General features: G+C 39.9%; 1 protein-coding gene across 3 annotated transcripts in view; it reads right to left on the bottom strand.

Annotated features, from left to right (window-relative positions):
- Nucleotides 1-20030, bottom strand: part of met (MET proto-oncogene, receptor tyrosine kinase) — a 99288-nt gene that overhangs the window by 39630 nt on the left and 39628 nt on the right. For all 3 annotated transcript variants that reach the window (XM_047350054.1, XM_047350074.1, XM_047350064.1), the window contains exons 3-10: nt 17536-17739; nt 11589-11708; nt 11005-11181; nt 9768-9925; nt 9120-9234; nt 8016-8152; nt 7658-7822; nt 7213-7312 (exon numbers count right to left, since the gene is read on the bottom strand). In XM_047350054.1, the coding sequence (XP_047206010.1) occupies nt 7213-7312; nt 7658-7822; nt 8016-8152; nt 9120-9234; nt 9768-9925; nt 11005-11181; nt 11589-11708; nt 17536-17739 (1176 nt within the window). The remainder of the gene's footprint in view (nt 1-7212; nt 7313-7657; nt 7823-8015; nt 8153-9119; nt 9235-9767; nt 9926-11004; nt 11182-11588; nt 11709-17535; nt 17740-20030) is intronic.

Here is a 20030-nt window from a genome sequence, read left to right as displayed (position 1 = left end):
TTACCTGACTCGTCTAGTTTCAGCTTTCCGTTGTTTTTCATTACAATTGAGTATCATCCCACTGTGGGCGAGGTCAAAATCAAAGTGACCACACAGTCAAAAAATGTAACGTGACGTGATTCGTATGTAAAACAAATACAACAACAGCCTTGACTGCTGCTCAGTCTATGGCTGTTATCAGACTCAGAGTGAAAGAAGAGAGCCAGAGAAGGCTGTAGGCAGTATCAACCTGAAGGTTACCAGCTAAAGGACGTGTGAGGATAAGCAAACGCTACCTAATGCTAGTTTATATACACAATAAGCCCAGCATACAACGATTTAATGGCTGAAGATATTGGTTATAATAATGTGTATGCTGTGACTAGTTATGCCGCCCCCTACCCAATCAGTGACCGACAGTCTTCTAAGGTCGCGTTTTTACCCTGACACAGTTGAAACCACATCCAAACAGGTACTAAAAATAATAATGGTTTAAAATAACCATTACTAATGGAAAAGCCTATAAAGCAAGTAGAGTCGTGCCAAACCACGCTGAGTAGGTACTAGTGGTAAAAAGGGTCAGTGCCTTTAAAGGGCAGTTTTTTACTCCCTGGAGAGCTGCACTGACTGCAGTAGCACTTCCTGTGTGGCTGAAAAGTCTGACACCTGGAGTGAGCCATAGACGTCCAGATGGACACACACAAACATACTGGAACCATACAGGCATGAAAAATGTGTATGTTTGTGTGTATAAGGGTATCGTTAAGTCCCACAACCAGGAACAAAAACAGTTAACCACATACATATACCAGCAGAGAACAAATAGGGCCGTATGGTACAGTAGACTACCTCCATTCCACTCGGCACACCACCTCCCCATGGGTGCAGCAAAAGGAAAAATATCCAGTGAATTAGAGGAAACCTCAGTCATTTTCATTGTTCAGTCGCTGTCTCCTCTTTTAGGGAGAGGAGGTGTGGGGCTATAAGCTGAGAGCAGCTGTAAATACAATCGCTGGCTGAGCAAGAGCTGCTAGCAGGCCGAGAGCTTAGCTGTGGAGTGATGAGAGAAGCAGCCATCCCAAATCTCTACCATCCCTGAAGGATCATTAGTGGTAACAGCCTGCGAAAAAGCCAAAAGTCATAACAAAAGTGCCTGTCAAATCTAGAGTGATTTATAACAAAGTTGTTTTACTCTGTTTCCTACTGTGTTGGTTTGTGTGATCAGCTCCTTGGGTCACCCTTGTTTCCTTTATTCTAGATTTCACATTCTCTTATTTTCAACTATAATCAGATAATTGCATATTAAAAAGCATAAAACAAAAGCTTTAAATAGATAACAAAAAACACAGAAATAACTGGATATAATATGAACAGTAGCTCAGCCTTATAGCATCCTGAGGCTAAAAGCTGTGTCTGGTTGTTTTGCTTTTGACGTCATGACACCGTTTGCCTGATTGCAAGACCTGCAGAGGGTGTGACGAGTCTCTGACAGTGTTCAGAGCCCTCTTTCTGCACTGGTTATGAAACAGATGATGGACAGAGGGTAAGGATGCTCTATTGATCTTCTCAGCTCCCCTCACTATCTTCTGCAGGGCCCAGTAACTTAGGGAAGCCAGTTTGGATAAAAAATAATTCTAACCATTCCACTATTGCTGAATGTTGCCACATTTTCAGCACACCATAAACTGCAGGTATAAGTGAATATATCTAACACGAGAGGAAACTTAACCAAATAATGAGATAATAAGCCTCAAATGAGGTAGACAGTTACAGCGCTGTGAAAAGGTATTTGCCCTCTTATGAATCTGTTTTTGCTTTGTCATCACACTTGTGTTTTTCAGATTATCAGACAAATTTTAATATCACACAACAATAACTCAAGTTAATAAGAAATGCAGTTTTTAATTGCTGATTTCAGATAACAAGTGGGAAAGCTGTGAACATATTATTGCTCCCATTGTTAAATAATGAATTAACTGGGATTAACCACAATTTTCTGGTTCAGTATCACTAGCCATACACTGGCCTGATAACTGCCTGACCTGCAGAAAGAAGGGGGGCGGTTTGCTTGTCATTTTCGGCTTTGAAACATTGACTGCTGAAGGGGCAGAAACTTCACTGAACAACAGGACAGTAAAACTCCAAAATGTGACTTGAAATGCAATGAATTTGTGAGCCACATTTATTTTTATAAAAGTTGTTTTGTCGTTTTTTTATGGTAGACCTACTAATGCACTTCAGATCATTGTCCTGCTTCATAGCTCAATAGAACTTGAGCTTAAGGTCACAAGCTGATTGCTAGCATTTAGTCTTCTGGGGAAAAGATAGGAAGAAGAGCCTGACAAGAAGCAAACCAGTATATGAGCTGAGGCGACAGGTGCCTGCCTATGGTGAAGACTCCTGTCAAAAATAAATATCTGTATTAGTAATGCACCGCATCCCTGCTGTGGCAATGGGAAAACTTTCAGCTCAGCCCTTCTCCTTTATGTCTATATGTGTATGTATAAATGTATAGACTTCTTTGGCTTTGCGACTGTGCCAGCTTTGTATATCGGTTGGTAACATAAGTCTCTTTAATGTATGTGGTAAAGCTTAGACTGGCTAATACTAGGCTTTAGCAGAGATCTGAGGTGTAGATATCAAGCTAACATGGACTGTTTTTTATGCCTTATCTCAGCTGGGATGTCTGGACCTCAGCGGAAGTTTTAAGAGGTTCCTGGTTCATTCTCCTTTCTACACTGCCCACATGTATGACACTGCCAAAGACTAAGCTGAATGCAAGCCTCCGAGTTAGGTTTATTATCACAACTCTGGGTAGCTCACATTAACCAATTTGCAAGTGAGGGTTACCTCTGGCACGCCTATTTGTGAAATATCTATTTTCAGGGGTTAGGACAATAAGGTACTCATACTGTCCCTTCACAGGCTGAGCTCTAACTCATCCCGTTGACTGGATGGAATTTAACAAGTGACAGCTGAGGCCCAATGGGACATGATCCCTTCTTAAATCATTAGTATTGACAGACTTATTTTATCCTAGCTCTTTGCTTGATGTTTATATGTTATGGTCACATTTTAAATAGAAATTAAAATACTGCTGTAGAGGTTCAGCTTTAAACACATTTTCTTTTCTAATTTTGCTGCTGACCTGAGGGTGAACTGAGCCCTGACTATCACAGGGTGTAAATTTCATGTGCTGTACCACCAGACAACTTTTCTTACCAACCTCCGTCACCAAAGGTTGCAGGTACAATTTCACCCAATAAATGCATTAGTACATAAGCTACGCAGGTCAAAATAGGATAAAAGTGAAATTGTTCTCATGTTTCAAATACACTGATTACACATGACCAAGGTTAGGGGTAAAGTGGTGGGGTACGATAGGTTTTCAAAATTCTAACGTAACATTGTAAATTTCAAGGGTCTAAAATTAGGTTTGTCTCTACTTACACTTGCTTTTTTGGATGTATAAAATAATTCCAATCAAAGTAGCTGTCCATTTGAAGTTGTATGGTATTAAACTCACAGAATTTTATATCTTTCCTCTGCCAATGCTAAATCGGGTAAAGCAGAATGTGAAAAACCATCAACAATAAGTAGATATTCAGGTTGTTTCATTTAATGCCTCAGATGTATATCCCAGAAAAGCTTAGAATGGAGATGATACAAACTAGTGCATATGCCACTCTGCAGCTCTGCAGACGGCTGCTCATACTGAGCCTGGTTCTGCTGGACGTTTCTTCCAGTTAAACAGAGTAGCACCTCCACTGTTGCCACATGCTTGCTTAAGAGGAGTGATTGCTTTCTTCCTTAGACAGATAACATTTTACCTAACGCCAACAAATGATCAAATGACTGGTTGCATTATATTCTTTCAAATCTGAAACCAGTCCAGATATGAGTTCATGTGCTGAAATTTGAGCAACGTTAAACATTTAAAAACAAGACATTTTGCCATGTTGGAGAGCTCTGCTAAATATATCTTATAGAAATTGAGTATAGCTTTTAACAGCCCTAAAATCTTTAGCTTCCTCAGTGTATTTTTAGAGCAATATTGACTGGTTTTCTTCTGCTTTTATACAGATAGAGCTGCTCAAACATTCTTCCCTAACTTAAACAGATTTATATTTTTCCACCCAGAAGTTTCCAGGTCCAGCAACAAGTGTCTGCTGTTGTCAGTCAGTTCCACTGGAAAGACTTGGCATTAATTGATTATAGATGCATTGATAACAACAGCTGGAAAGGGATCATCTGAATTCTTGGGATCATAAACCTGATTTTAGAGCTTTTAACTTCAGTTTGCTCTAAATGTTTGTGTGTAATGAAGCCTAAGCCCTCCTGAGACCCATCAACCACTGACCTGAACACAGGTCAATGACCAGAGAAAGGGAAACTGAAATATGAGACAGTGAGGGTGGGGGATCTTTATGTGTATGTATGTGTGTGTGAGGGCAATAAAAAGGGATATTCCATCACAAAGACTCGAGCTGGGCCTCTTATTTGATGAGTGTGGGTCCTGCAAGCATGTGTTTACAGAGCGTATTATTATCTCCAGGCTGAACCTGCAGCAGCGTGTGCATCTGGATGACAGATAGCATCGTTACAAGGTGCTGCTTGTCCTCAAACCGTCTCCTTTCAGCAAACAACAGCACGCCTTCCTGGTCCGGGAAAACCAGGAAACATTAAATGTGCAATCAGGAAACTTAGATCTCCCATGTTGTCATAACACATGAGGGAAAAATGCTTCAGAAATGTTGTTTACATATTTGTTTTTGTTTTAGTTCTGCTTCCTTAAAGTGAGTCTCAAAATATAACAAATATATATTTTTAGTGCTTGATTTTCTACTTTAGCAGCAGCAATAAAACTTTTGCCCTGAGACATAATAATCGACAGTAGTGGATTAGAGGGGCCTGTAAGCAGTGGTCATGGTCAGGATCACTATTATTGCTCATTGTCATTTCCAGTTGGGATATAAAAACTCTGCTTATGCAGCACTAGAGTAACCAAAGGCATGTTGGAGGTCTGTGTTTTCCTATTAAAATGTAGTTTCCTTTGTTGAGAAAACACAGAAAACAAAGTAAAGCACAAGGAAGACAGAAGAGTTTATGTGAGCTACAGTTTTGCACGAGCCTCACATGAACAGATGTGTTGCTCATTAGAGAATAGATAATCCAAACCAAGTCCAGTTGCCTCTGACTTTGGAATTTGATGAGATTTTATATCCATTGAACACCTTTTCATTGCTTTTATAACTGAGCTAGGTCACTTTTGGAAGCTTAAAAAGCAGCACGGTGAAAGACCAGAGCATGTCAGGTTGTATAATTTAAAACAGCTCCAGGCTGTAAAGACCAGCTGTGCTGAGGCAGAGATTACGTTTTTCAGACATAATTTTGTGTGTCGTAGAGTACAGCATGGTGGAGGTGATGGGAGCCAGCGAGTCCAAGAGGTTCTGCTACTGTGCGTGAGTCACGGGTGACAGCTGGATCCTACATATCAGACAGTGGATTTTCCATTTCCTGTCCTCTCATGTGTGTCTGAAACTGTAGCTGTTTTTCTTTGTCAGGAATTTTTTGTATAATGAGAATACCATTTATGTGTTTGGGGTAGTGAAATGTTTATTAGCTCACATCTTTTTTCTAATGAAATTGCTAAGCTCAGTTCCTGAACTGAAAGTCATCAGTCAAAGGTAAAAAAACCTCCCAACTGCAAATAAAGATACTCCCGACAAGACAAATTCCTCAGCAGGGATTTTTGCTGAGTATGGGAACATGCATGCAGGGGTTTTTGATTAAAACCTTTGATCAGTAAAGAAGAATACCTTCTATTATAAAGAGATCACGGTGCAATATAAGGATGTCCCAAAACCTACATGCAGCTCATGGGACGGAGCAATACATGGAACTGGGTCCAAAAGAACAAGACAAGGTTTTACCAATGTTTGGTTGAAAACTAAAAATCCCTTTTTGATTCATCCACAAATAGAGTAAACCTTTCACAAATCGCCAACTATCTTTTAAAGAATCTGTGATTAGTGTAAGCTCAGGTTTGACCAGTCTATATGTTGCACTTTCCGGGCTTTCACAATCGCTAAACGAGCCAAGTGTGTGTTTAGAGTGTCATGAGACACATATTGAATGATAAGATGCATTGTGTGACTCTTGAGGCGTGTTCCCATTTATTTTGAAGTCAGAAAGGACATTTTTCTTGTTTTGCCCTGTTGTGTTAACAGAGTCGGCTACTAAGAACTTCTCGTCAGTCTTAGTTGGCAACACTTGGTCACAAAACCCCTAAGGAAGCCTCTGCCTCCTTTTAAATCGTTCAGAAGGCAGCATTTTGGAAACTGTATATAAAAGGAACAGCAACGGTAAGACAGACAGGATGCCAATAATCTACAAGCAGTTTTAATGTTTAAGGTTAAAACTGCCATCTGCTTAGGGGCTTCCTATTATTGCTAAACTACAGACTTCAGTCTTATTGAGTTTTTAGTGCGTTTGACCATTTCAAAGCAATATCCAATTTTTTCATAAAGCACTTTTAAAAAGAGTCCTTGATCAAAGTGCAATACATTAAATGACAAAAAAGCAAGAGGAGATTAAAAACACCAAGAGTAACCCAAAGAGATCAAAAAACAAAGAGCAACAATGCAAAAAATCAATAAAAAGTACGTTCAAAATCTAAAAATCGAGACTGATGAAATTGACACCGAACAGAGCTTATTTAAAACAAAGTTAGAGATTTATGAAACCTTTATCCAAAATGTAAAAATACAAAAATGGAGTAATTTTACAGTTTTTTGTTTTTTTTTGCATTAGAAGCACCTTTACAAAAGACAACCTTTGATGGTCAAACCTGGAATATTCTAAACTGATTACAGATTTTCTGAAACATAGTTTGTGTTTTATGAAACCTAAACTCTTGTCCCGTTCTTATGAACCAAATATTGTGTAAGAAGAGAAATGCTGGGATTAAAGTTTGATGGTTATTGATGAACCTCATACCTCCACATATGCAAGTCTTGAGTGTGATTGATCTTGTTGCGTGTAGTAAAGAACACAGTGGTGGAAATGTGTTTCCTTTCAGCTATGTCGTGTATTATGTGAATTGTTTTCTGGCATAACAAAGCTTTATTTATTTCAAGCATTTTAATGGGAGAATATAAATGTATTAAATCCTGTGTAAGATCACCGCCTCCTGTATGCAGCTGTAAATGGAGCATGTGATGTTGTACTCACCACATGGAAGACTGCAGCATTGTGACCGGTGGTGAGAACCATCTGGGGCTGGAGGCCGGACTGGAGGTAGAAGCCATGAGCCGATACTGTGCAGCCTCCACTACAGCGAAGGAAGGGGGGGTCGAAAATGGATCAGCGTTAGCATCAGACACAGGAGATTCCCATTGGGGGGTACCTGCTGTTCGCGTTAGCAACTTGTCACCTCCCACTCACTTCCTACTGCTGTAAAACCCCAGCATTAATCTGTCTCATACCATCCATCAAACCCCCCACATCTCGGTTTTTCGCCTGCACCTTCAGTTAGGTGATGAAACATGGATGAGCTTAAATTCACATTCATGAAAATACAAATGTTTAGGTGCTTCAGTGCTGGCCTGTTGGCCAGAGAAGGCGGAGACTTTAGGGACTGAAACTGGAGCCACTTTTGAAAGAACCAGATTCTAACCTCACAAAGGAGCGTAAGGGCTGGATGCTGCTGATGATGGGGTCTTCGTTGTAGGTAAACAGCACAGGCGCATGGCGTTCAACTGAATCCACCGTCAGCTTCACCGGCTGCTCAGAGGGAACAGTGTGTGGCGGCGTCTTACAGATCAGCATGGTGGGCGACCGGCTACAGGTGGAATGGTACAAAGATTTTGTAGAAATTGACAGTCATTCTGTTTATTTCCAGCAGTCTTGCAACTAACTCTAAATGCTTAAGAAAACAGCAAAAAAAAAAAAAAAAGTGTAAAAACATGTATGCAAGAAAAAGGTACAAAGAAAGGAACCAAAATCAGAACTTCATTCAGTGAGACAGTACTGACCTCTGGATCGTACAGCTTGCCGTCCCTACAGTCACCACTGGTTTGTTTCCAGTGTCCAAAAAATCTCCTCTGATTGTCAGCATGGTATTTCCAGACTTTGGACCAAATGTGGGAAAGATGTTGTTGATCACTGGGTCCTGGATGGATGGAGGGCAAGACAAACTATTTATTAAAGGCTGTATTAGTGAGGGGCGACATTTCTATTTTGATATCGTCTGGAAATACATCCAAATCCAATGAAACATTTACTATGAAAAGTAAGATATTGTGGACTGACACACATTGGTGGGCATCAGTGTGTTCTATCTGTCACATACCCAGCACCAACGGAAAGTTTTCAACCCCACAGAATGATGTAGCCATCACCGTCTTGTACTCTAGCGTTTATTTTAATGTTAAAGTGCCTCGGAAAGGTATTCATACCCCTTGAACTTCCTCAATCTTTTTCACAATACAACACAAATGTTTTATAGGGAGTTCATGCACTAGACCAACACAAAGTGCTGTATAATTATGACGTGGAAGGAGTAGATTACATGGTTTCCAACAGTTTATAGATTCTCAATTGGATTTAGGTCTAAGCTTTTATTGGGTCTTTTTCTTTGTGGGGGCAGCAGTGTGGATCTGGACCTAATTGAGGTCTGTTCTGGACTCAGATCCATTAGATTTCATGTAGACTTTGTAACCGTAAGACAGCGTAGATGTAGACACAGGTAAACCTAAGAAACAACCCTCCAGGCTAAGAAGGAAGCTCTGCATGGTGGTCTCTAAAAAACAAGAACTTAAAGGGGACAGAAAGCATTTTTATTTAGACTGGGCATAATGCAGTAATATTAAATATAATATAAAAAGTTAACCAACTCAGCAAGTGTTAAAAGTACATCACTGTGCTATTGTTGTTTTTGCTAAGATTTTTTTTACATAGGGGGAATAACACATTTAGTGTTTGTTTTCTTAAAGCAGACATTTGCCTATTTGAAAACCTCCTTTTTTTACTTAAATGCTAACATTATATTCACTACTATTTTACAAGTGAATATGACAAAGTATTTATTTAAAGTTATATAAGTTTTAGCTGTAGTTAACATGTAGAAAACATCTTACCACAAATTTGAAGCCTTCCAATTTGGACACCTTGTAGCCACTGGTAACCTTCACTGAATGTCCGGATGGAGTAAAGTTCCCACTGAACACTGGGGAACACTGCATCTCAGTCCATCTGCAGCCGACCCCCAAAACAACACACAAACCAGGCATTATTCTCAAGCACAACACCCAGCATTTAGCCTAATTCAATGATCATGCAGTACCCAGTAGGGATGCACAAAGACTCAATCTTTATCTGAAATGGTGTAGGCTGTCTTTTTTAATTTCCTATAATGAAGTTGTTTGGAGTAAAAAGGAGCTCTTGAATGGGACAAGGTCCCAGTGGATTTGGATAAGGACGACGCTTGAATTCAATGATTTTTTTCCCAGCAATTTTTCAGTTAAGGTAGTCATGTGTTGAATGTGTCAGGCGGGGGGTGGATGTTTTTAACATTCCAGCTTCCACACAATCACTCCTGCTGTAGATGCTCCCCTACAGGACACCAGTGAGCAGGTCTCTTTATGTCCCAAATGCCCACCGCTTAAAACCCCTCAGTGGCTTTTCAAGATCCTGAGCATGTACACACACCACAGAATAACAAAAAACTCACATCTAGCCAACCTAAAAAGCTGATTTCAGATCCCATCACACACACACTCGCACACCTGTTGATATGGTCTTGTTTAGTCAGCTTGCAGGGTGCTCCTGCCACTTCCACGTTCACCATTGAGGCTTTGAAGTTCTCTGTCTTGTCGAAACCAAAGTTACGTCCACAAATCGTCAGAGCTGTAGAGCCTCTAATTGGTCCAGAGGATGGGAACACCTAATAGGAATGCAGAAAAGAGCTATTGTTGGGGCGCTAGCCTTGCTAATGGTGCTAAGTCCAATTATAAGATCCTAAAGTCAGTTTAAAATGTTAATTTTGTCCTATTTTTAAATAACAATAAGCTTTGTTTTGGTCATGATTGTTCTCCTATACATAGGGTATAAGGTTGCCACTGCTTCTAAAATAAATAATAATTACCTTTCCCATCATGAAGGCTTGAAAAATATTTTAATGGTTTTCTTAACATGAATCAGCTAAAACTGGTATTTGGCAAGTCAAAAATAACAAAAACCGTGGTTTGGGAATTGAACACTCATTGGTGTCCACAGTGAGTAAGTGTTTTCCTAAGTCTTGCTGTGATTAACACCAGAGAAAAAAGGATTTTTACATGTTCTTGTCCTGTTCATCCTTTTTGGTACATTTAGCAATGTAAGGTTCAAGAATTGCTTTGTAGTTATTTTGCAGCTCAGCAGGCAGCACAGCAGAACACGATTGGGCAACAGAGAAAAAGCAAGGCAAGCTTGAATCGCAGATTTCATCAACAAGACAATTCAAAGCGCTTTGCATGATAAAAAAAAAAGGCACTGTAGTGACAAAAAACATTAAACAGGTACACTGCATTGGGATGATAAAGGAAAGTAAAGAAAAGTAAGGAAAAGTTGTACTACAGACTGAAATTAATGAATGCACTATGTGCTTTTAGGCCAATATTTTCTTAATGTGAAATCAAACATTTCTCCCTGGGAAGGAGTCAACTCTTTAGAGCTGTTCTGACCCATTATGCATCTTGATAATGGGGGAATATTCCTTTTAAAAACTAAAGTTACAACTAAACTCTCACACAGACCCAGAAAAAAATAAGATTGCATTATATTATATATCACAGTAGTGTAGAGTGAAGTAGAGAACATTTGAATAAAATCAGAACCAAGCCTGATTATATCACACAAGGTTAGTCCAAGCAGACTGAGCTAAAGGAAAGATAGACAGTAGCTTTAAGTTTTCTTTAAAAAGAATTAGCAATAAATAACAACAATAATGGTGCTGTTGTTCTAATCACCAAGGACTTTGTATACCTTAGTGATGACTGGTGTGCAGGTGTTCTGAACCCACACGGAAGAGGAGGGACACTGGTTCCTTCTGGTGCAGCGGCCATCACACCAGCCGCATTGAGTCACTCTCGATGACAGCAAGCAAGATGTACAGGTAGTCAGCTGACCACAACCAGGGCCAATCAGGGGGATCTTGGTGATCTAGGAGGAAAACAGAATTAGGAACAAAAACCTTAAACACATGAATAGAAATTAGGTCCCCTCATTTTTATATGAGCCTGAGCCATTATATAAATCTAGTTTCTATGCTTGTTTGGCTCAAAAGTGTTTTATCGACTTCTCACTTCAGCAATTAAATCAACAAGAAATTAAAATGATAATCTGCCCAGGTTATAATCAAGGAGAGAAGAAAGTACACCCTGCTTAAATTCCAGAATTTGGGGAAAAACTGCATAATTGAAGGAGGTGTCTTTTTTTACAGTGAGTAAATTTAATATGAATACATTGCCTTCAACATGACCTAGTGTTTCTCTTTTTTACTTTATAACGCAAAGGACAAAAAGAACAATAAATCCGATATTATCACTGATCTGTGGCCTCCTTCCTACCTTGTTCCCTGTGGCCATCAGCACTGCTCCCTCCGAGTCTGGCAGTACTACACTGGCAGAGACAGGACTCGAGTCAAGGCCGATGTTCACATGGGGAGACGTAAATCTGGAGAACAGTACCTGGAAGAAAATGAACACTTCTGTAACATCTGGAGATGCCTCTGTTTGTCATTAAAAAAAGATAAAAAAAACATTTTTTTTTTACATTTAACTAACTGTTCTGCCCCAAGATAATTTAATCAAACTGTTTTTCAGCCAATTGTCGTCTCGGTTGAAAAGTTTCATTGTAAAACTGGATTCATTATATTTGAATCATTGTGCCTCTTGAAAATCTTCACTAATGACAGAAAGAATAGAATTCAAGTGCTTAAAGCCCATGATGCTAACCTTCATGTTTCAGAGGAACGTTAAAACTGAAGCCGGATTGGATGTAGAAGCAAAAATAGAAGCTAAGCTGTTTTACCTGATAAAATGTCTTATATATCTGACAAAAACATTCCTATTCAACCCAAAAGGGGGGTCCGGTCATGATGCTCCATCAGAGGGGAATTTATTCATTCACCACCCTTGCATTGTTGCAGAGGTAAGCTGATAAAAGCCAAGAATAATAAAAGCGGGACATATCATATGCAGTGTACAATGGAAAAACTGAAAAAGCTAGAGGACATCAATAAGTTATTGGAGTACTGTGCCAGAACAACTAGACAGGGAGACGGAGCAGAAAAATGATCCAGAATGTGTCATCCCTCCTAGGGTAAGGCCTCTACTTTGGCCTATTTTATAAGATCACGTAAATCAGAGCTGTGTGAAAGCAGCATTTTTTATTACTGTCAGAGGTAAGCTTAATGGCACTTGGGAAGTCAGCTTGTGTAGAATCAAGACCACTTTAGGATTCTACATGCATATCAAGAGATGCCATATATCTTATGAACCTATGCTGGATAAACTAAACATGAACAGTGACTTGCAAAATTATCCATACCCCTTAAACCTGTTCACATTTGTCATTTTCAACTACCATGGGAAAATATGTCAACAGGACAACAATTAGACGCACACTTCTCAAATCTGGCGTTTGTGGAAGAGTGGCAAAATAAGCTATTGGGAAAAGAAAGCCTAGAGAATTCCTGTTTGCCGTTTGTAGAGAACACAGCAAATGTGAATGAAGGTGCCTCAGTCACATGGGACAAAAACTGAACAAGAAAACACCATGTGTCGTGCGAAAGAATGGCTCAGTCAAAGGTCTAGACGTAAATGCAATTTAGAATCTGCTGCAAAAATTGAAAAATACTGTGCACAGATACTCTTCCTCCAATCTAATTGAGCAGGAGCTATTTTGCAAAGAAGAATGGGTAAACAATTGTGTTCCTAGATGTGCAATATGTAGCATAGCATAGCATGCAAAGTATGGACTCTAGGAGAAGGGGGTTTGAACAAAACATGCGGCTTTTTCCTTCTTCTTCACAATTTTGAACTACTTTGTCTATCACGCAAAATCCCAAATACATTAAGGCTTGTGCTTTTAACATGACAAAATGTGCAGAAGTATGAATACCTTTGCAAGCCACTGCATATGTTTGCACTAATTCATTACTTTTTTGCTAACTTTCACTTTTAGTAATCAGTTAGCTTCAACCAGGCAAAAGTAACCTGTTGTCATCCTTCTGCATGTTAATTTGAGGTAAACATCAACGCTCAATCCCATGTTTAGATACAATGGCGGCAAAAATCCCAAATTTTACCAGCATCCACACACACATCCAGTGAAGCATACCTAGTGCAGCATTTATCATTTGTGGTCATGAAGAAGACTTTGGGCTTGGAGCAAGCAAAACTTAACAGGGCTACTAATGGGTTATGTGTGGTTACTCCAGTAATGTGGGGCCTGTCTAAATTATACACACACCCATACTTGCTTGCACAGAAATAGATACATACACAACACACACACACACACGCACGCACGCAAACACACACACACACACACACACATAAGCATGCATTCATCTACACATACACACATATAGACAGAAACACACACCTGGCTGTCTGAAACACACTGTTAAGCCAATCCAGAGTTGTGACTTGTGGTATGTGTGGGATTTATGGCACTGGGCAATGGGCTACTGGATGCACTAAAACTGATGACTGCTTTATCCTCTGGTTCTAACCTACTACGTGTCAGGGCATCCAGTAAAAACCTGACACACTCGGCATAGTAAACTTTAAAAGTACTTTTACTCAGTTGGCTGAACCACAGCTTTCCCTCTGTCTCTTCTGCTCAAAAACATCTTGTTTTCCAGCATCATTCTCTTCACTGCTTGAGCCTCATGATCAACGTTAGCTTTGTGACAGCGAGGATAATAGGTGGCTTTCCGCAGGGGACGCAGCCACACAACAGCCATCTCTCTGGAGGTAATAGCGGTGTAAATTACAGCTTATTGTATTAAGGAGACTGGGGGGAAGTTTGGCCTATAAACACTGGCACTGTGTTATTCCCACAGTGGGTTGACTGAAGTCGAGGGAACACTTCCTGAGTTAGTCCACTGGGGGGGAAACAACGTTCCTTTTCTTTTACTGCCTCTAACCTATGTTCCATCTCGCTTTGTCTGCTGCGACTGACAAGGAAACTGAAGTGCATGAGCAGTTGACAGGTCCTTTTGACCAAACTAACAAAGAAATGAACTTCGTTGGCGTAGAAGAGCATGTCTCACAGATTGTCTTTAGCATAGCTTCAGACGGAGACAGCAGGTGGCCGGAGGGTCATCAGGTCAAACAAATACCACTGTGATTTAGGAGAAGAAAAGTGGATGAAATACTGCAGTCACACTTGCTGATAGGTTTTGTCTGGGTGAAAGGAAGCATCTTATCGACTGTGAAGCACAAATCCAAATTATAAAGGACAAGAATTGCTCAACAATGTTCCTACATAATCAAGCTAATTCTGATACTTTTAAAGAACCCTTCTAGTATGTGTTGAGTTGAAGGCAAAGTGGACAGCTCTCATTCTCAGTTTGGCTCAGGAAGTTCAGCTGCTGGAAGAACACTCTGGACCGAGAGGGCTGTGTGGAGTCTCAACTGATTTTTAAGGGGCCAAAAACCACAGGAGAACGTCTTAAGCCAACCACCAAAATGACACTTTAAAGAAGATATGGATAGACTGTTGATAGATTCATCCTAACAGACCGTGTTGAGCATTTGAGATGAGTGTGGTGTGTTTGCTGCTGTCATTTACTAAAAAGATGTAATCCCTAGGATTGAGTTGACCCCATTTGTTTGGAATCTCAAGGCTTGTCTCCTGTTGATTTTTCTGTAAATTGTACAATCCAATTCTACCTTAAATCTGCTCTGCCAGGCAGTGATAACTGAGTATTGTGCTTGTGTGACAAATAACAGAAGCTCTGGTGGGTCTGTTTGGGTGTAATTCTGTTGTGAGCTATCACTATAGAAATGTAAGCAAGCTCGCTGTGTGGTTGTGCTCTCAGTTTACCACAGACCCACAGCTAACTACGAGGTTGACTTAGTGAAATTTAGACTCTTGCTTTTGCTAAAGCTTAAAAAGTCAGATGTTAAAAGTGGGACTGGTTTTCTGCATGCGAGTGGTGACGGTGGTGGCGGGGAATTGGGTTCCGGATATTGGGTAGAGAGGCACGGCTTGCTTGACATGGAGTGGTAGTTGACTGTAGGGAAAAAACACAGTAACAGCTGCACAGGACTTGCAAAATGCCGTGCAAGGGAACGTGTTAGGGAAGCCCGCCATCACCATTAACGTGCCGTTCAGCTTGTAAGCCCCCTCGCACCCCATTGCCGCTGTTTCTTCCCTCCCTGCCTTTCCTTGCAGCTGTCAGGGCGTTTTTCATGTCTGTTGCTTTTTTCATGCATGTCTTTTATGTCTTCAGTTTCAAAAACACGTGCTATAATTCAGCTTTTACATTATGTGATTCATTCCATTTGTAATATTTTACTAAAGCAACAGAAGTTGTGGGGCTCAGTCGGCAGCCATGACCTTAACGTGTTGTGTTTTAATGTTGAAACGGGTGGGGGGTAAAAAAAGGAAAACCAAACAAAGTGTTGGTTTTTATAATGTGCTACGAATTAACACAGGTTCATCACTGTGAGTTAGTTAACCAAAATCATTAACTACAATATTTTCCCTGAATATGCATTACTTGTAATGGTCTACTATATAAACTGAAACTTAGAGGCAGATAAGAATCAAAGGTACTGTCCAAAGGTATCTTCCAAGTTCTGTAAAGACATCAAACAACTGAAGATTAACCAATTTCTTACTATAATCATAAACAAAGATGGTTACAATGTTGTAAATTTGCTTACATATGAATCCTATGTCTTTTCATTCTGGCTGGTGTTTGATCACATTGCAGACTTTAACTTCCACTTGTGGCACAAGATATTAATAAAACACAACAATATCTGCTTAAAGTGAAATCTGTCTTGCAAAGCGTTGTCCAGTTGCTGTCAGATTATGATTATGATTATTATTATGATTCTCTGTAGAAATAAGTACAAGCTAGTATTATGACAGCTAGTATTATGTGTAACCTTTGAGCTTAACACCCTGTATCTGTGTTTTAAACAGTTATTTTGAAGTAAGAATAGAAGTAGGTCTTGAGTTGCTGTTGAACTGAAAGATCCGACTAATAAAGACTTCTTGTTGAACTGGAATTAAAGAGCAGTCCACCACTTCCAAGAGGTTTGCATGGCAGCATTGTGGGTCTTCAGTGAAAAAGGAACAATGACAGAAATGACACGAATATTTTGTAAGCACCGCAAAACACGGTGCGCCATGCTAACCGTTAGCTGTTAACAAAGCTATAGCATCCGGTTTGTAGCTGCTGTTGGCGCTAAACTTAAAGGCTATGTTCACACTGCAAGTCTTAATGCTCAATTCCGATGTTTTGGTTAAATCTGATTTTTTTGCGTGGTGACTTGTTGTGATCTCCTGTGTGATCGCATTCGTACAACTCAAGTGTCCCGCATGCGCAGTAGATGAGGCAATGACGTCACATGTAGCAAGTGTGCTTAGTGTTTGCGGAAGTAAATATGAATGGAAATGTTGGCTGTATTTAGCAATTTTTAAGTTTTAAGTTAAGAAACGTGTGGGTTTGGCATCAAAGTCAGCAGTGGTGGGATAGGGATGTGAGCGGCTTTAATGATACAGACTTCATTTATAATTTTCAAATGACAAAGGCAACCTTTATGTGCATATTTTTCTTCCCGCTTCCGTGTAGCAGGACCCAGAATAGTGACATTTGTTGAGTATCAATGACGTACAGGTCGAATGAATGCGACCTGGCCGTACAGACCCAGGTCGCAATTGAAAAGATCAGGTACGTATCGGATTTAGGACCACATATCCAAGTGGCCTGGGTCACATTTGGAAAAATTGATCTGTGTCTTTCAGACTGTCATGAAAAGTTTTGATACAGGTTGCATACGGGCAAAAAAAATCGGATTTGGGTCACTTCAAGCTGCAGCGTGACCGTAGCCAAAGGCTATTTCGTAGTCTTTTATTGAGTCTGGACTGCACTTTATCACATTAATTTCAAAATCTAAACTAAGACTGATCAGACTTAAATCTTGATTATTCCATGATGAACAGAAATCCTTTAACACATAGTTTGGAAATGAAGAACTTTGATGAACCTGTGAAACACAACAAGGAGGCATTGTGAATTTTTTTTTCATCAGTCTGTGTTTTGTGAAATCTTTAGTTGTGAAATAAAAAAAACTCCCAAACAATCTTGTCTCGTCTTGTTCTTATTAGATCAGAGTTTCTACCAGCTTAGTCCTAACAAAGACACTCAAAACTGATTTTTTGTGCTTACAATCCCTCACATGCTGACACCTGCCACATAAAAAAAAAAAGAGAAACTGCACAGGACTTTTACCAATCAGACAGCATTTTACAGGGAAACCTCCTTACCTGTATGTGTCGTCCATCTGCTGTTCCAAGGTACGCTACAGTGCGACCATTGACTGGAACCACTGTAATTGAAGTGACCAAGGTGTTTTTCAAGTCTTTGTGCCAGTACTCCAGCCTCTGGACAAACTGGGTCACCTGCAGGTGGTATTTGCCCTCTTTTCCTTCACCGATTCCTTCATGGGGGTCGCAATCATCTGAGGAAGTCTGCAAAGAAAGCATAGGCATGAGACAAAATTTCAACTGAGAAATTGCTTTCTGTTGTGGTTTCAGGCATGACAGAGTATTTTCAGCATTATCATGTTTAACAATATAGAATATTTTTTATATAGTATACAGGATACAGTTTATCTATTAAAATGTGTGACTTTTTATAAGAATACTGTGTGGAGTTAACACAAAAGCTGCTGATCACCAGAGATAATTAGAAAACCGGTGAGAAGGAGACAGGGATTGCATTTCATTGTTCAAACAGACCCTCTTAAAAAACCACTTGCTATATAATATCACATAGAACTATCTGTTTTCATATCTGACCCAGTGGGGGAAGGGTTAAGAGCCAAACCTGCTAAGCCCCCCCTTAGCTACTCTTTCATCAGGCTGAGCTCGTAATGTAGTTCTCGCCATGATAGTACCTCTAGGGCAAGAACATGTTTTGTTGGACAGTGGGGCTGAGGACCACAACATTTCATGGGAAAAAGCTAGACTTTCATGCTGTTTTTTTATTCCACCGACTGTTTTTCCTCTCTCCAACTGGAAAGCACACGTTTTTTTATTCCTATCTGAGCAACTGCTTACTGACATATGAAGAATAATTACCAAAATCTCTCTCCAGAGATTCGAATATCAGTGGTTCGAGCACATTGTTGTGTCTGGAGCCTCTGGAGCCTACAGTGAAAGCACCCTTGGTGCCCAGGGTTTGATCCAGAGCCTTATCAATACCCACTTCACCTCCCTTCCTCTCTTCAACCCCTTCCCTTCCTGGCCATTCTTGTTTTACTGCCTTTGCTCTTTACATGTTTAGCCATGGCATTCTGTCCCAGCCTCAGGTTTCATTAATTATTAATGACCCAGGGGGTGGCAAATCTCTTGTGGCTCTTTAGATCCTTGACCTGGACGCTTGACCAAGCCGTAGCTTTCTGTTGTTTACTCAGCTCTAGTGGATGATCTCTTCACTGGAGTCACAAGAAACGGGGGAGGGAGAGCAGGTTGAACAATCATGGCAACCCGTTAAAAATGTCCTCTTACTGTGAGTTGACCTGAAAAACTGATCTTTCTGCCACAACAAACCAAACTGGATTTAATAACTCAACATATTCCTGAATCTTATGAGGTCATAGCTCCATTATTTGTGGTCTGTGTGAACTTTGCTCAGCTATTTGTTGAGGCAGACAGGCTTTGAAGATGAAGAGAACAATGGGGCTGTAATAAATCCTTTTTGTGACTTCACCTAGTTCAGATGATCAGGACTTTTAGAAGGGATAGGCCAAAACAGGCAGAGAAATAGTCATAACTGAACGGCACACAGAAGCAAACCTTAGTCAAATTAAATAGTTTCAAAATCAGTGGCTGCAGAGAGAATTTTTAAGCTAACCTCAAGGAAAACGTGAAGGAAACTGAAATTTGGTAGAACCAGTCTGTGGCTGAAACACATTAGAAACTGGATGACAGAATAGACACGAAGGAAAGCAGAAAAAAAAAAAACACAAAATATTTTGAGAAAATGCAAAAGAAACGTTTGTGCCTGCGAGAACATCTTCATGATATCTATCTCTTTCAGGATGATAAGTTTGAATTATAATACATCAAAACACCTGTTTGCACATCTTAAAGAAAACAGCCAATACGCAGTAGTTATTAAAACTATAGGACTCTGCCAAACCTAAAAAAACATTGCACGGACACGCATCATTGCAAAAATTATGTCATGTTGAATTAAAAAGCTAACCCTGGACTGATTATTTTCAGAGCAAACAGACAAGACTTTGGTCTGTTTGTTGAAGCGAAGCATATTGATGTGATGACGAGCTCAAAAGTCCAATAGGAAGCATTCCTCTGCCTCGGTTGAAGTATTTAGGTGGATCAAGACAATGAAATTAGACAGCAGAAAGCTGTTTTGACAAGCTTTGTTTAAAGCTGTGTTGCTGTTATCTTTGCCTGTTTTTTGGCTTGAAGAAAGCATTTGTGGGGCGTCCCACCACCACATACCACAGAGGAAAAAAAAGGTTCAACAAGATGCTGAAGTCTTGCACTAGCTTTTATCAAGACCCAAATATATAATTTGATTATAAAAGAAAAAGTATAAAGTAGTAAGCTAGGACTGGTTATGGAAAACAAAATATAATGGTTTGTTATAGAACACTACCAACAGCCTTACAAAGTTAAAAGAAGACACCAGACAGATCAGAGATAAAGTTGTGGAGAAGCAGTGTTATGAAACAATATTCCATGCTTTGAACATCTCATTAAGCACTGTGTCCATCTATTTTCATTCTGAA

This window comes from Girardinichthys multiradiatus, chromosome 2 (assembly GCF_021462225.1).
Source record: "Girardinichthys multiradiatus isolate DD_20200921_A chromosome 2, DD_fGirMul_XY1, whole genome shotgun sequence".
Classification (NCBI taxonomy): Eukaryota; Metazoa; Chordata; class Actinopteri; order Cyprinodontiformes; family Goodeidae; genus Girardinichthys; species Girardinichthys multiradiatus.
The sequence above is the reverse complement of the archived record's forward strand: the minus strand, read 5'-3'. Positions and strand labels throughout refer to the sequence as shown.